This window comes from Centrocercus urophasianus, unplaced genomic scaffold (genome assembly GCF_019232065.1).
Source record: "Centrocercus urophasianus isolate 14NV4802_14NV808 unplaced genomic scaffold, USGS_Curo_1.0 seq_30, whole genome shotgun sequence".
In the NCBI taxonomy this organism is placed as follows: Eukaryota; Metazoa; Chordata; class Aves; order Galliformes; family Phasianidae; genus Centrocercus; species Centrocercus urophasianus.
Genome location: NW_024884867.1, coordinates 11,254,098 through 11,270,764, shown reverse-complemented (window position 1 = coordinate 11,270,764; position 16,667 = coordinate 11,254,098). Strand labels below are relative to the sequence as shown.

The window sequence follows — 16,667 nt, the reverse complement described above, 5'->3', positions numbered from 1 at the left end:
CGCCTCCTCACCCGGCGCGGCGGCGCGGGGCCGGCCTCCCCCCCTCCTGCTCCTGTCTACAAAGGGCACCCGGGACCATCTCTACCCCCGGGGGAGGCGGGCGGGATCCTTAACCCTTTCCTCTCGTGTACCTCTGCCGGGAGTATTTTGGCTGACGTTTGCGGCGCGGGGCGTTTCTGCGGCTCGCCGCCGCCGGGGCCGCTCGGCGCGCAGCTCCGAGGGCGGCGCCGACAGACGCGCACCTTCCGAAGCCGCATCGAAAATAAGCGACCGCCTGCGGAGCGCCTCCGGCCGCGGCTCCTCGCGCGGGCTCCGGGCCGCGCCGCTGCCGTCCCTCAACTCTTTATTCTTTTAATCGGGGCATTACATTCCGCAGCGTTCACGCTGAAGGGGGGGAGAGAAGCAGTACCCCCGCCCGCCCCACACGCGGCGCGGCGACGTGCGCGGCTCTGAGGGGGCGGATCTGAGGGGGGCGGCCCCGCGCCCGCGCTCCCGCCACCGGCTCAGCCTCGCGCTGCCCCTCCGCAGCCGCCGCGCGAACCGGCGCGCGCCGCCAGCTGCCGCGAATTTTCCTATTGGCCGCTTCCTCCGCGCTCTCGCTCAGCAACCAAAATCTCATTGGTTCTCTACGTTCTCCGGCTGGCCGCCGCAAACCGCGTCGGCCGACGGGGCTGTCCGAACGGCGCGGCCCACCCCCTCGGTGGGTGGGCACGCGGTGCGGCTCGCGGCGGAAGGCGGGAGGGTTCGGGGCAGCCGCTGAGGCGCGGCCAGGGACGCCGCTTCCCCCCCCCCCCCCCCGCGTGACGTCATCCGAGCGGCGCGCGCGGAGGGCCGAGTGGCGGAGCTCCGTTGCGAGGGAGTCAGTCGAGCGCTCTTGCGCGGGTGCGGAGCGAGGAGCGCGGTGGGACGCGCAGCGAGCTGCCAAGCTGCAGGCTTGTCCAGTTTCATCGGGCTGGGATGATTTGATGCCCCGTCAGGTGGTTCCGTCGGTAAATCCGTCGCGTGAGCTGCCCGTCCAGCCGCCGGCAGCGAAGATCTCGCATCGCCACCTATGGCCGCACATAGCGGCCAGGAACTGGGCCGGGGCCGCTGCCGCGGTCAGCGGATCTGACAAGACACTGAAAGCGCGCTCGGTGCGTTCTGGCTACGAGATAGGACAAAGTTAGTAACAGCAGAGCCGGTTCCCTCTTAGTTTTTGTGAGGAACTCGGGACAACCTGCGAGCCGTTCGCCAGGCACGCGGTTGCGGCTCCCAGAGGCTGGCAGCTCTGGCCCGGGCTGCCCGCAGCGCCGCGGAGTCGTCGCCCGCCTGCGAGCTTCGAGCGGCACCGACGGAGGGGCTGAGCGCGGAGCCCCCGGACGGCGCCAGAGCGGGACGTCGCCGCTGCGGGGCACGAAGGAGCGGTGAGTGCGACGGGTCCTCCCGGTCGACAGCAGATCTTCAAAATCCTTCGGCAAGTCAGAGCTGCCGTCCCGCTGCTGGCGGCGGGGGCTGTGGAGGTGACGTGCTTCATGCCACGGCACCGACGGCAGGGCTGACCGCCGACCCCGAGTTTTCTTCAAGATGAGAGGCTTTGCCTCAAAAGCCACGTTACGTACTCCTACATCCCTGGGAGGTCTTTCCATTAATGTTTATTCTCTTGTGCATACGAAGTTTATTACTCTTAGAACGGTCACGGGCTTTCTGCTCTTCCTTAGGAGGCGTTACCATAAAGCGTCCTTAATTTACAAGTTCCACTGAAACTGCCCGTTGCCTCCTGTGAAGGAGTCAGAAATAGGGCGGAGGGAAAAGCGGGGGCACCTGCGCTCCAACGGCCCTGAGCGGCGCGGGAGCCAACCAATGGCGGCTCGAGGAGGGGAGGCGGGGAATCCGTTCTCCAATAGCCCGCGGGGGGCGGGGCTCTCGCAGCCAATCGGGGCGGATGTCGCTTCAAACTCACCGTGCTCCCGGAAGCGGCTCTGCCGGGCTGCGCTGCTGTCCTCGGCGCGCTGGGTGAGTACGGCGCTGCGCGGCCTCGGGGGATGCCTTCGGGTGCCTTCCTGCGTCCCGCCGCAGGAGCTCGTCGACTGCGGGTGTCCCTGTAGGGCCCGGGGCTGTTGGGTGCTGCCTGCGTACGGCCGTGCCTCGAGTCTCGGCTCGGCTGTAGTTGTACGCGTTCCAGTGTTTCAGCTGTGGCTGTAGTGAATGTGCTGTTTTCCTTATCAGTGCTTGTTAATGGAAGCCAAGTGACTAAAAAGTTAGCTAGTTTGTTTCTCTCCTTGTAAACTGTGTGCGCACTGAAATAGAAAGGCCAGGAGCAGGCGGGTATGGTGGGCTCTGCAAAGCGTTTCCGCTGACTGCTTCCTTGTGTTTCCCAAGAATAAGTAATGGTAAGCAATTTTTTGTCACGTTCCTCCCTAGGAAGTGAGGAAGCTAAAGCTAACTGTGTTTGCATAACAGGAGGAAGAAATCCAGAATGGGCCCTGGGCCTGCAGGGGGAGAAAATAGGGACACAAAAATAAAGATTAGGTTATAAGTCTGAGGTCATCAAAGTTGTCAGCATCTTCTTCCTTACACGTGATGTTCTTTAATCTCATTCTGGTTTGCACTGCTGCCTCCTGCAGTGAAGATGGTCCCTTCACCCCGGTAAGGTTACCAGCCCTTCATCCTTCAGGAATAGTCTTTGTACAGAGCAGCCTGAGAGCTGACACAACAGCATCCACCTCTTCCTTCTCTCTGTACCTCACTTTCAGCCCTCCTACCCTTGCTGTGATTTTTTTCCAATTGCTCCTGGTTGCAACTGGGGAAAAAAAAAGAAATCATTCTTTTCAATGTTTTGTAGTTCAGTATGGAAAACTCATTGTAATACTGAAAGAATATCCATCCAGTTTTCTTCTTTCATGAGCTTTTGAGGAATATAGCGCTCGGTTTCCTGTAAACAAATTGAAGCAGTAAAGCAGTTGTAGACTCTGGCTGTGAGTTACTGCTGTGCCACATAACCTGTCAGAATTAAGTGACTAATGATCCTCAGGCTATTTTTTAGACTTGCCTGAAGAACAGTTGTGGATCAGCTGAGAGGTGTTTGAGATTGCTGTGGTAACTGACATGTTATTTATGGCACTTCATTTGGGAGAACAAAATACATAACAAATGACTTCATTTTTCAAAGGCTGCTATTGGGAGATCTTATGAGTGAAGTGGTTTTATGCCAAATTGTGAATTGATTGCTTCTAATCAACCAGATGATGGTACAAACCTAGGAAAAGAACATCCACAATCTATCACAATTTGGTCTCCTGTTACTTCCTGTAACCGCTGCTTTCTCCTGGCGGTGTACATTCAGGTTTTTAACAGAACATTAGAGCTGATAAAACAGCACGCTGTGCTGAGGATGGCAGCACACAATGAGAATGCTAGTTATTTCAATGTCATTTCCAAGCCACCAGCACCATTTGGAGCAGAATGCCTAATCTCAGTGTGTTTGTTGACTTTTGTCAGGCTGGTTTGTGTGTGTTAGGTGTAAGTTGGATGGCAGACTAGAAACAAAGAAATAGAGATTGTTGCCATCATTTCGTGCATGAGAATTGTTGGGCCATTGACAAGGAATAATAAAACTGGATGTTACAAAAGCCTGTTATTTGGAGAGCAGTAAGTTTTTGCAGGGATTGCAACACCTTCTTTTATGTGAGTATAGCCTTGAAAGAATGACAGTTGTATGAAGATATTCAATTAAATATCTCTGTAATCATCATATCTTACTGCTTTGTCTGCTGCAACTAACAGTAGCAGTAATTTCTTATCTAAGCTTCATATAGGGTAAAACAGTGATAGGTAATTGGAATGAAAAGAGAATCAAGGTTAAGTAACTAGTCACTGAAATCTTCTATGCTAAGACAAGTTTTAGAACACTGCTTCTCTTGAATGAGAATTGACTTCAGAGACACATTTTTAACAGTGCAGAACAATGAAAAGTGACCAGAAGGAACTTAGAACAATCTCCCTGGTCCATGAGACTTATGGTTTTCTGAAAAAATAACAACTCTATACCACAACATCCTATATCACAGCTTGGATCGTGAGACTACGGTCTGTTGATTACTGTTATGTCTTTATTGGAATAATGATTCTATAGAAAGCTTTCATTTGGAGTATGTTTATAAAACATTAAAGGATTTTAAAAGTAACACAACCCAAAGCCAATGTAGTTCATGAAAGTCCAAGAATGGCTCTTCAGCATCCGTATTATATTTGCTTTGCTATTTGTTTTTTCATATGTTGCTGACCAAAATATATTTGAACCAGCTTTTCAGTAAGCAAGAGTATGAGCACTGCAATCTGTAAGCTTCACCCCAGAGGCAAGGTTATCCTCTATGTGATTTGTGGCATAATAGATGATCTGCATTTTCTTTGTAGGCTGTTACAGAATGACCTTGCGCTGAGCTTTTGTGGAAAAAACAAGACTTAATCATTCTTCAATGTGCATCATTCTATTCAAATTCGATCCTCGGCCCGTTTCAAAAAATGCCTACAGGTAAGGATGGCTGAAACAGAGCTTTTTCTGCAATTTTTTGTGCAGTTTCTTGTGGCCTATGTTTGAATTACAAACTCAGGAGTTATTACCTGGTGTTCAGTTATGCTCATGTAGTGTCTAACTTAGATTTTCTCTGTGGGAATACTTGAAGGGTTCTCACAGGGTCACTTACATGTGTTGTTTTATGCCCTGGTCAGAGGCTCAGTCTCTAGTTATGGGACTCTTGATGGTGATCTGTCATGTGGTGCAGGATGCGTCCTTCATAAATTCTAATCAGAGTTCCTAGTTCCTGCCTTCTCTTGTATCCTAAGAGCTAAGGGGAATCATGTTTGATGGACCATCAATTGCTTAATTGATCTCAATTTTCTCATTACTTTTTGTTAAGCAGAGCCTTGCTCTTTACCTCTGTAATAAATGATTCTGACCAGCCTTGCATGTCAGCAGTAAGTACTGTGCCATGTTGTTCTTGGTGGCTGATCTTTATTTTATTGCTTCAATCAAACACATAACTTCAGTCCCTTTTCTCCTTCCTTAACACACCATGGCTAAACTTCTTTTTTTTTTTTTTTAAAGAAAGTTGAGATGCCTGGTTGTTGTATTTTTAGTTTTTACTCTAGTTTCTTCACCTTTGTCTCAGCTTTCTGAAGAACATAAATATCAGCTGGAGATGTTGCCCAGTTCTCTGGGAACTGGGAGCTCTCATTTCTCTATGAGACCTCTCTGCACTGGCCTGCTGCTAACTGCGCTTTCCCTGAGGGCTCCTGTGTGTAACATTGTGCTTGAGCTCTGTTTACTTCGCACTGAGCTCATGGAACGCTTCTCCCAACCCAGAGGGGGATCTCTGACTGCAGGCCTGCCTGCTGTGTTTGTCCACCTCAGAAAAGACATCTACAATTAGCTCTTATTATCCATTACTTTGTTTCTCTTGGTGTCTAACCATTGAAAGTTGGAAACACAAACTGGGTTTCTTTGGCCGAGCTAAACAGTGTTCTCCATAATGCTTGGGAGGGTTTCCCATCCTAGAGAACTTGATTTCCACAGCAGTACATTTGGCCACTTTTTGTGGGTGCCTGAATTAGCGCAAAGCTTGCAGATGACCTGAGTGCATGAACGAATTCCTGTCCTGTATGTTTGCAGCTGACTGTTCTGCCCTTGGTGCTCTCTCTGGGGACCTATGAGAAGTAAAGCTCAGGGCAGTGTAACAAATGCTTTACTGTAGTCATTATCATTGTCAAAGTTACTGCACTGCCATTATGCTATTCCCAACTATACTGTGTGCACCTTAAGAATAAATATGTTTTAACCTTCAAAGCTGTAACTGGAGACTTTTTATGGAACTGAATTTCATTGTATGGAATTGCTTTAATGGAGCGATTTCTCATGTTTTTCTGTCTCAATGTTTAAATAAATCCTAATTAGTAAGTCCTACTACAGTTAATTTCAGCTGTAAAATAGCTGAACGGGCCTTTTGCAATTTATTAGATGCCAAGGGTCACTTCAATAGTGATGCTTTTCACTGTGATTATGTTCCACAAATGACTAAATGAAGATGCTTTCAACGTACCAATCCTGTCTACTAGCCTTGTGCTAAATGCCAAAATTTATATATAAACTGAAAGATGGGGAATATTCTACCACACTGGAAAAAATCCACTTAATACTATTTAGGTTCCATAAACAAGTAGTGTTTGCTTCACTAGGAAGAGCTGCTCTTTTTCCCCGTGCATCTTGTATAGGAATTGCTTCCCAGAGACTGTGCTGAGCTACATCTCCCACACTGGCAGATGCCTCTTGGATCCTCTTTCCAAATAAGGAGCAGAGGAAGCCAGACACAGCAGTGACAGAGAACACTCTGAGAGTTATTTCCTGCTTGTGTTGTTTAAGAGCTATCTGCTTTAGCTGGATATCCAAAGAGTGGCAGAGCACTTTGAGTACAGGATGGCTGTGGAGTAAAACGTGCTTATTAAGAAATAAATGTGTTTCACCCAGCAGCAGTTTTCAGTTGCATATTTCTTACAACATCTGCCTGCCTTCTGACTGAGCAGCCTCCAGGGCTTCCTACAGCTTGTCTGCTGTGAGGACTCTCATTAGATATTCACATCTTGTTTCCTGCTGTTCTCAGATTATGCAGCAACCATACTTGCAGAAAGGTAAAAAGAAAAAAAAAGGGGGGAAAAACAAAACAAAAAAAATAAAACAAAAAAAAACAAATAAGAAAGGGGAGCACTCTCCATCCCCATATACTTCTTGACTGTTGCAGAAAAGCGTTATTTTCCCTTTGCATCTCTGCATTGTTGAGTGTGCTGTCTTCTCTTATTAATTGAATGAATTTCAGTCAGGATGGGCCTTGGAGGCTATCAGGTTTGTCTCTGTCCTGGATACTTTCAGACAAAAGTATTGTATCTTTCTACTGCATAAACAGTGCTTTAATTGTTGAAGTTAAATTAAAAAATGCTGTGGTTGTGTGGCCCTAACTAAAGATAAAAAACATGTTCTTGTGCTTCAGATAAGCTTCCTATAACCTGCAAGTTCCCTTTAGAGTTCCTTGGGTTGATTTTTTTATTTTTTTTTTTTTGTTGGTTTTCTTTTTTTTTTTTTTTTAAGCTGTAACTTCACGTGCTGAAGAATTATAAGATTGCTTTTCAGTCTTAACTCAATCTCTTGCTTTGCAAGCATTTTTCTGTTCTTGGATATGAGCCTCATTCGTGCAGTAAGATGAATTTGCTAAATATCTCAGGACAGTGTGAGAGAAGGCTGTGGTTAGCTGATGTTCAGCTTCTATGCTGATAGAAGTGAGATGCTATGGTAAAGGGTGGTTTAATGCTTACAGTGAACTGTTGCTGTGGCAAAAAATGTTCTGTTATTCTCTGTGTTATAGAATCCCTATTTCCAAGTACATACCTTGCTACTCTTGTGTTCTACAGACTTATTCTAGCTGCTAATAGAGATGAATTTTACAGCAGACCATCCAAATCAGCAGATTTTTGGGACAGCAGCAATGAAATCCTGAGTGGTACGTAATGTTCTTGTATTTCTTGTTGTCCTGTGTAGAGAGTGCGATGTGCTGTTATTGTCTTATTTGTGTTTTGAAGTCATGTAGTGGTTTTCCTCCCAATTTTCTTTCTACTGACTTTAGGCCAAGCAGTGTAATGGAAATATAGTAATATGTTTGTCCATCACAAACAATTACTTGAGCTTTGGCAGATATGCTGAAATGCTTTCTTAAATAGGTGGAATTAGTTACTCTGCAGGCTCACTGTCTGTACTAGTGACTGGAAATCATTAAAACAAGCCTCAAGGAAATTCTTGTAGTTTCTTATCAGTAATTTATAGGCTACATAGTGGTTTTAGTTATTGATCCATTAGTTTATTAGATTTGATCTACAATCAGTTCAGTAAAATGTAGTTATTCAATTGTCTACTTTTCCTTTGTAGGGAATCTATCTGCAGCCTTGGGTAGACAAAGCAATGCTTAGATCCAAGGCAGCAAACAGTATTTGCAAAGTCACGGGTGTTATTGTCACACATTGTGTGTTATTGTCATTGGCAGGGAGAGCTGTGAGGATAAATGACTCCCACTGCACTGCAGCTCCTTTGCTTCTCAAGCTCTGCCTGACATTGCACTTCTGTGCCAGACATTCTGGGTGCTGCTTCCCTCGTGTCACAGGAATTTAAAACCAAAGAACTACCCCGAAAACTGAAGAGACCTGAACTTTCTCTTGCACCTTTGTCATCTCTGCCTGCATTTGGCATGAGAACACACATTCTCCATTCAGTGGGTCTGTCTGTGGAGAGTCCATTAATATTCTTCCATTGAGTTAAAATTGTTGAATCAAAGCAGCAGTTCAGAGAACAAAAACATTAAATTCTTCCATTGTATGAATCTATGAACATTTTTGGACCGGATATAAAGCCAGGAATTGCATATGTTTACATATCAGTGTAGCTGTATGTTTTGTTTTTGTGTACCTTTTAGTTAAGGTGAAGATACTGATGAAGTGTTGTGCAAGGATGTGACAGAGCTAAACTTGACACTGAAATTCTAGAGACTGAAGGAAGGAAAGAGTTTCTGAAATAGCATCCAAGACTTGGTTTTCTTCTCTAATGAAGGATCTCTTATGAGATCTGAGTTGAAATTTTTCCAACAATATGCATGTTAGATTGCATAGAAGAGTCTTGGTTGTGGCTTCCTTCTTGTAGCTGCTGACAATTAGCACACCCCACCTCCTAGGCAAGTTACTGTTACCACAGTATAATATTCTGCAATTACCTAAATTACTCTAAATTGTTCTGTTTACTTCTAAAGTCAAACTTGCCAGTAGTGTTAATCTTCTGAGACTTTGCTTTTGAATGAACAAGCATTATGAGCCTACTTAGTTTTCTGTGTATTGTGGCTTACAGACATAGCTTGTAATTTCACTTTTACACCTAATGCACCTTTTACATCATTCTTCATCATCTATTATTTGAGTAACTTGCTAGTTCAGAATCGTGGATGGGTAATAGAAGTGCTCTTACCCTCATGCGTACTTATCCAAAAAGATTGTACTGACTGTATTTTATTCAGCCTCATCAAGACTCAGCATCTGTATGAAGAAATTATTTAAGCTTGAGATTTTTGAAGATGACTGTAATCACCTAGTTCTTATTTTATTAGGTCTGGATATGGAGGAAGGAAAAGAAGGTGGGACGTGGCTGGGAATCAGTAAAAAAGGCAGGATGGCAGCCCTGACAAACTATATGCAGCCAACGACTGACAAAAATGCAAAAGGAAGAGGTATGAAGGGATATTATTTATATTTTTTATTAATCCTTTTATGAAGGAATGTGTTTTTGATTACTGTCACATTCTGTTGGTGGAAGATATCTTCTGTGGTGTTGTTTGTTTTACCAAGCCCTTCAGATTAGTAAGTTCACGTGGTCAAGTTGCTCTGTGTACTTCTTTCTTAGGTGCTCTTGTAACGAACTTCTTGACTTCAGACCTGGACTGTTACTCTTACTTGAAGAAAGTTTCAGTAGAAGGACATCTTTATAACGGATTTAATTTAATAGCAGCTGACTTGAAGTAAGTCTACAAACTTCAGTGTCACAGCAGAAAGATAGCAGTAGTGAAGTACATGTATTTGTGAGCACGAGTGTAATAATAAGAAGCCTGTCACCAGACAAGCTCTCACTTCACTTTGTTTTGCCAGTTGGCAGGTAAGAGCCCAGTGTCAGCCTGGTTGTAATTCCCTTTATTTTTTCATCTTTCAAATGCTCAGTGGCTGCCTTGTATTCTAACTAATTCTTAGGAGCTCATAATTGCTCTTTTCCCTGCAGATTGTGTTATGATTTCAAGAGAGCAAAACCTTGACTCTATAATTTCTCAGAGATGTACGCACTTTTGTTTGATTATAAAATCTCTTATCCTCAAACTTTCAATCTAAAATTCAGTTTGCATTTATTTTTCTATATCCTTCAGGCTTCCTGCCTTGAAAAAAATAAACAGGAACAACCAAAAATCCTATACTGGAAAATGACAAAGCAAATACTAGAAAATGACAAAAGCAAAAATTTGGACTTGATGATTTATTGTTTTTCCACGCACAGTTTATGTACAGCTTCTCCAACCTCAGGTTTTGGCTGGTGAGCCACAGTGACTTAGGAGAGAGTTCAGTATTACAGCATTAGAACAGAAGTTGAAACTGCTGTGTCTTTGTGGGCTGGACAAGCAAGTATCCCCCATTCTACCCTTCATTTTTCCTGTTGGGTAGCATGCTGTGGCAAGGTTAGAAGAGCTGAGAGCTTCTAGGCTGATATTACTGTCAAAGTTCCCTCCAACCTCCCCACTTTGATGCAAGTATGGTTGGTTGCTGCTCTCTTTCTACTGTTTTGTGTGGCTTTGTTGTTTCCTTAAGAAAGGCTTTTATTTCAAATTCTGCCTATTTTTCATTTTTAAATTTACTGTGTTATGGTGGGAAAGTGAAATAAAGCTCAGAGATAACCAAAGTCTGAACTGAATTTATAAAGGCAGATATGCCACCTGTAGAGATAAGAGTATAGTTCTGTTTTTTTTGAAACAAGCAGAAAAGTTGGTGCTTTCAGAATGTTAATCTGTAAGCTTGTCAGACAGTTCGTGTTTGCTGCTCTCCTTTACAGTTTGTTATCCTACCAGTGACTTGACAAGAATTTTTCCTTTTCTATACATTAATTTTTATCGTGGTCTGAGGACTTGATTTCTTGTACTCTCTGCCACACGCTGCTGCCTGGCTGCCTTTCACAGGTTGGAAGGCTATCTGGAATTTCAAAGATAATGGAAGAATTAGTCTCACTATGTTTTTAAGAAAACACAGTACTCAACATGTTTGATGTAAAGTAAGCAAGCAGTAAATAGTTTTGATTTTCTTCATTTTAATTTAGATGTGTTTAATAGTTGTAAAGCCTGTTAGTGTAATGATGTTAAAGTAGTTTTGATTGATGTTACTAAAATAATAATTCATGTGTTACTATTTAGTTTGCTTGATTATTTTTTTTTATTTTTTTATTCTATGCTAAGGTAATAGGGAATTGTCTGCTCAGCTGGATAGACCTTTTGTGGTGATGCAGGTCATGGTTTCATGCTAGGTACCACTTTGAAGGCTGTATGTGTTAATTCTCCATTGTGACATCCTTAGCCTTGGATACTCTGGTGAAATGAAATTCTTGGCGAGTTAATGATGCAAAGCAATTTCTATAAAATATATAAACCTGTCATCTTAGGAAATTAGAAATAGTCCTGAGAGGTGGGGTGTACGAATGGAAGCTACTTTCCTATGTAAATAGAAAAACATTATGGTAGCTGATGTTATTTTGTTGAACCATGTTACTGTTCAAAGAAGAGATTGAAGCCTATTCTTAACATGTTCATCTCTTGTATGACAACAGCAACTGGCTCTGCTACAGTGGTGTGAAATGGAGAGGAAACTCCAATTGGAAGAGTAAATGAAGCAGTGTTGGGAAGGGGAATATCTGAGCATATGATACTGCTGTCTGTAGGTGGCATGCTTGAAGAGAGATTGACAATGTTTGAGTTCTCAGGTCCTTAAGAAAACAAACTTACTTTCTCTCAGTATTACTGTGATGACAGAACAGGTGCAGTGATAAGAGAGAGGGAGCTGGAAAGAAGCATAAGGGTTGTGAAATCTGGTCACTTATTTCCACAGCTTTGTATGACTTATTTTAAACAAGCATGTTCTTTGATGCTTCTAGTGCCATTCATTAACTGTGTTCAACACATTCTTATTTGCATCAAGGCTAAGACATGTCCTTCTAGCTCATGGGAAAATAAGGAGCTGGAAATGGCATCTCTTCTTTATTCTGTTTTATGGTACTCAGTCCAAATTCAATTCTAACTGCAAGTTCTGTGTCGTTTTCTTTTAAATTCAAAGAATATTTCCTGTTTCAGGAGGTGGAGTTTGCTCATGTTTACAGTATAGCTGCCTGCTTTCCATGCAGCAGTTTTGGGTTTTAGTGAATTGCATTACCACTGTGTTTAAAAATGATGATGGTAACATTTGACTGTGGTGTGATAGACTGTTTCAGAGGAGGAGAGTAATGAAATTCATCAGTTAATTTCTGGGCTGTGGTGTCAGAGCAGCAACAGTGCCAGCAACATTTTGCTCTGTTTGAAGGTTGTGTGGAATTAGCAAGTAATCAACTACAGAAGCTGATGGTTTTTTCAAGGAGAAATTCTTGTTTGTATTTTTCAGTACCACCAAAGGAGATGTAATTTGCTACTATGGAAACAAAGGAGAACCAGAACCTGTGTTCTTAAATCCTGGTAGGTTCACATCTAAAAGATTGGAATATTACTCTGTTACTTTAAAGGACTCAGAATATGGTCATGTTCTCCAGTATTTTGGCTGGTTAAGCATTGTCTTTGCTAACTTTCCTTGCATTCTTAAAAATAAATGCTTAAATTCATTTAAGTATTTGCTAATATATCTCAGTAGAGTCAATAGTTTATAACAGCTTCTATCCTTGTCAGTGTTCCAATCTCCACTGCAGTTACTGGAATGTTACTTAATTGTGATCAGGGGACAAAGGTCTATCTTGAGAAATGGCATTTTCAAAGTCAGAGGTAACTTCTCTTACTTTGCAGAGTTAAGAAGGTAATTTGACTGTGTCCCCCTAGGGACAGAATTGGCTTTAAAAAATAATGAGCTTTTATCTTTAAATTAGGTAGACTGATTTAAAATATTTAAAATCTAGTCCTTTGCTAGCCAGCTATATAGGAGACTCCAGTATTCATCACCAAAAACCAGCAGAAATGGACTGAGACATGCAGAATGCTGTAGCTGGTTGATAGCAGTTGTGAAGGCTGTGTTAATATACCAAGGTTTATTTTGCTTGCTCAAAACAGTCAAAGCATTGCTGCCAATAGGCAAATAGTTACTGTACCAGTTATGGCATCAATTCTTGGAAACAGCTATTAGACTTTTGTACAACCAGAAACACAAAACAGACTTTAACACAAACAAAAAGCTGGTCACTCCTTTATTGTGTTACCTCTGTACAATATGAAATTGAATTTCATTGATTTCATAATGTATGAAGCTTGGAGAATTGGAATTGCTTTACAGAAATAAAGCCAACAATGTAGTGATTAAGAGTTATTTTGTGTTTAGGCTGTGCAATACCCTCATGTTTCTGTTAGTGTTGTGCTCTGGGCAGGGAATCTTTGGGGTTTCACAAAAGTCTGGGAGAAGGTTAAGTTGTTTGAAGTGTTACACGCTACATTTACATGTTATGTTTTTTTTTCCTCCTTTGTGCATTGCACATGTATAGGAATATATGGACTGAGTAATTGTTTGTTGGATACGCCATGGAAGAAACTGCAGTATGGGAAACAGCTTTTCACAGAAGTCATCAACAGAAGTCAGGACCTTGCCAAGGAGGATTTGGTGCAGGAGCTCCTTACAGTGATGAATAATCAAGAGCCGTAAGAAAGCAATATAGAGAGGCCAACTTCACAGAAAACAGCTTAGTGCCAGAGATGGTATGATGGAGAATTAAAAATAATAATAATAATTTCTTCTACAACTTTTTCAGTCAATTACCTGACCCTGCAATTGAAGACCAAGGGAAGGAATACATACGTCCTATACTGAACAAGTATGCAGCTGTGTGTGTTCGTTGCCCAGGTTATGGAACAAGGTAATATTTCCTGCTGGACCAAAACATCAACAAAATCTCAATTCAAATGGATGTTGTCATAAATGTTAACTCTTTACTGAGCGTTCTGTGTTTCTTCTGCCTCTGTGCTGTTTCAGGGCAAACACAGTCCTCCTCATTGATGCAGAAGGGAACGTTACTTTCACAGAGCGCACCATGGTCAACGAGGATGTCAGCCAGTGGAAAACAAGCACCTATGAATTCAAACTGCACATGTAACAACTTTCCATTTGAATGCATTGTAATAAAAGCAATGAAAGCAAGCTGTTAAGCTCCAGGAAATGTTTTCTGCCAGCCTCTGGAAGCCAAAAATAGCAAGAGAAGCAAAAGTTGTTTTAAATAGATCGTATAAGCTATCAATCTCACAAATCCTTTGCATAAAACCAAGTTTCTTGCTGTTCTTACATTAAGTTACAACTTTAAAACAAATTTCTGGCCCCATGGCTTTGTTTTATCATCTAAGCTTAAAAAACTAAAATCCAATGGAAAGTACCAACAGGATACTGTGACTTGCATATCACTTATTTATTTTTATTTCAACCAAAGCTGAGAATATATGCAGCTTCTTGGAGAATCAATCTTCAGCTAACCTTCAAATCTAAATTTTGTCTAAAAGTTAGATTTTTATCATTTGCACTTGGAATTGAAAGGAAATCAGCTGCAGTTCCATTTCTCACAGGTTCCTCTAATTTCTTTTCGCTCGGATACAACCACACTGCATGATGCCTGAAACCAATGTCTAGCAGCCACAGAACAAAAGATCAGAGGCATCGTGAGGCCACCTGGTCTAACACCTGTTTCCAGGGCAAGGCTGTCTTTGCCCAACATGCAAGTTGTTCTTTGTTTTTTTGAAGTATGTTTTAAAGAACTACTAACCTTGCATTCAGTTCACAGGAGGAGAAACACTTGCCTTTGTTTTTCACAAAACTCCTCTCCTTTCAATATATAATTTTAAGATTGTAAGCTGATGCCAGTGTGTATTGAATGAATGTATGTTTTCTTTGTAGCATTAAGTGCTTTAGTAATATTTAAACTTGTCACTGTGCCACGGTGCATTGTTCTGGAGAGGGTGGGAAGGGAAGAATTCTTTGTTTTGTTTACCTGTAAATAGTACAGCAATAGATCTTAAGTACTCTCAAAGCTAGTTTTAGAACTAAGAAATTAAGTTGTCACTGCTCAGTTTTATTCAGTAAGGTTTAGAGTTGTTTATCTTTGAAAATAATAAAATTGTGTACTGTGACATCTTGTTTGCTGGTAATCTCATTAGCAATATTAGTTTTTTTTTTTCCTTCCCAACCAGAGGGATAAGGAATAATTATGCTTGCAAATGGAAACTGAATATGAAGTGACACTAACTTGAGACAACCTTAGTGATCTGCATACCTGGATGTTGCAGTGGAGGTGAAATTTGTAATTATCTATCTATAATTACAAATAAATTGATGGAGAATTCAGAATCACCTTTAGAATGGAGTATCTGTTGTAATGTGACTTGATTCAGCCATGCTGAAAAGATCACTCCAGAATTCTGTATCTAATATCTTGTGTGTGTACTTTTACGAGTGGTCATAGCACAAGGTATGGGAGGGGAGCAAACAGGCAAAAACCTCAGCAAATAGGGCTGGGAAGTTGGAGGATCCATGGTAGCATTTTCAATGGAAGCAGTAGGATTAACAGGCAATTAAAAAAGAATAACCACCATTTTCTGAGCAGCTTTGGTAAAATTCCACTTTTCGACATGCATTTTGTTTCCATCTCATTCTGTGATTGATATTCTTTGTCTTTACTAAATACAGTGTGAATTATCACAGTACTTATTAAAACTGTGCTTTATTTGCCTTATTAAATAAACAGGTCTCCCCAGAAAACCTTGATTTATATTCAAGCATTATAAAAGTCCATGTGAAGCTCTGATCTCTCTCCTGAAGAGTTTAAGCTAGAAGTGACATTCGGTGATGTGTTTTGTGGTTTTTGCTTGTTTTTAAATCTAAAGAAAAGCCTTGGACATGGGTTGCAAATCTTCTAATGAGGATGTGATTATTAGATATGTATGCAACTTGAACTTCGTTGAATTATTTTGGATAAATATACACGATTGGCTACTAGAAGTGATACAAAAGGCAATGATACTGTATGCTTGGTCTCTGCAGTTATGATTATGTAACTGTGACTTAAAATACCTCAAGCAAATATATAAGCTGGCCTTTAAGTAGGCTCTTAAGAGTGTTTTAGTCCTTATTTAATATAATCTAAATTGATGGGACTTCAGCATACATTTGGTAATCAGTGTATTTTTAAATATTCTCAGTAAAACGTTCTGGATCTACTTTTATAAAACCTTGGTTTTGAGCTTGTTCTCTGTGCCCTCTGAGGAAAGCACTACATACTGATAGCAGTGAGGTACTTCACAAGCCTGTCCTCTAGTGACAGAGGAGGTGTATTCAGTGGATCTCATCTGATATCTCAGCCCTGATGGGCACGCAGCCAGCGGTAGTCAATAACTTATCTGATGGTGTAAACATATTGATTGCTTCTGCTCTGTGAAGAAAACCGCATCACTTTTCAGGTGTTAATTAAGATAGATTAAATAATAAGCTGAGAATATGTGGAGCCAATAGTGTCATTTCTTGTAGTACAACATTATAACCAGTATTCAATAACTGGGGCTTTTACCTCTCCTTATGAGAAAGTATTCTTCTTAGAGAAAAAGTGGGAAAGCAAGCTTTTCTCTTGGTATGCTGGCTCACTTGTGAATGGCTGTTGGAAGTCACCATAGAGCCAAGGTCTTAGCCACGTGCATTTATCTGTGTTCTGATTTTCCCATCTCAACTGAATGCATTTCATTTGCAAAGCAATTAGCTGTCCTTTCAGTTAGAGTGTACAAGTGTATGTATAGTAACTACATGCAATATAATATTTAATATATTAATATTTAATTTAATATATAATATATAATAGTAAATCT

General features: G+C 41.8%; 1 protein-coding gene across 2 annotated transcripts; it reads left to right on the top strand.

The window, feature by feature from the left end:
- The first annotated feature begins 1,888 nt into the window (after nucleotides 1–1,888).
- On the top strand, nucleotides 1,889–15,162 carry TANGO2 (transport and golgi organization 2 homolog). 2 transcript variants are annotated; one of them, XM_042829046.1, is made up of 9 exons: nucleotides 1,889–1,992; nucleotides 4,393–4,510; nucleotides 7,471–7,523; nucleotides 9,168–9,287; nucleotides 9,461–9,575; nucleotides 12,238–12,308; nucleotides 13,316–13,469; nucleotides 13,580–13,684; nucleotides 13,801–15,162. In XM_042829046.1, the coding sequence occupies exons 2-9, from the start codon at nucleotides 4,455–4,457 to the stop codon at nucleotides 13,919–13,921; spliced, it is 795 nt and encodes a 264-aa protein (XP_042684980.1). In that variant the 5' UTR covers nucleotides 1,889–1,992; nucleotides 4,393–4,454; the 3' UTR covers nucleotides 13,922–15,162. The 2 variants fall into 2 exon arrangements, with proteins under 2 accessions (XP_042684980.1, XP_042684979.1); XM_042829045.1 differs by having other exon boundaries at nucleotides 7,435–7,523.
- Nucleotides 15,163–16,667: the final 1,505 nt, after the last annotated feature.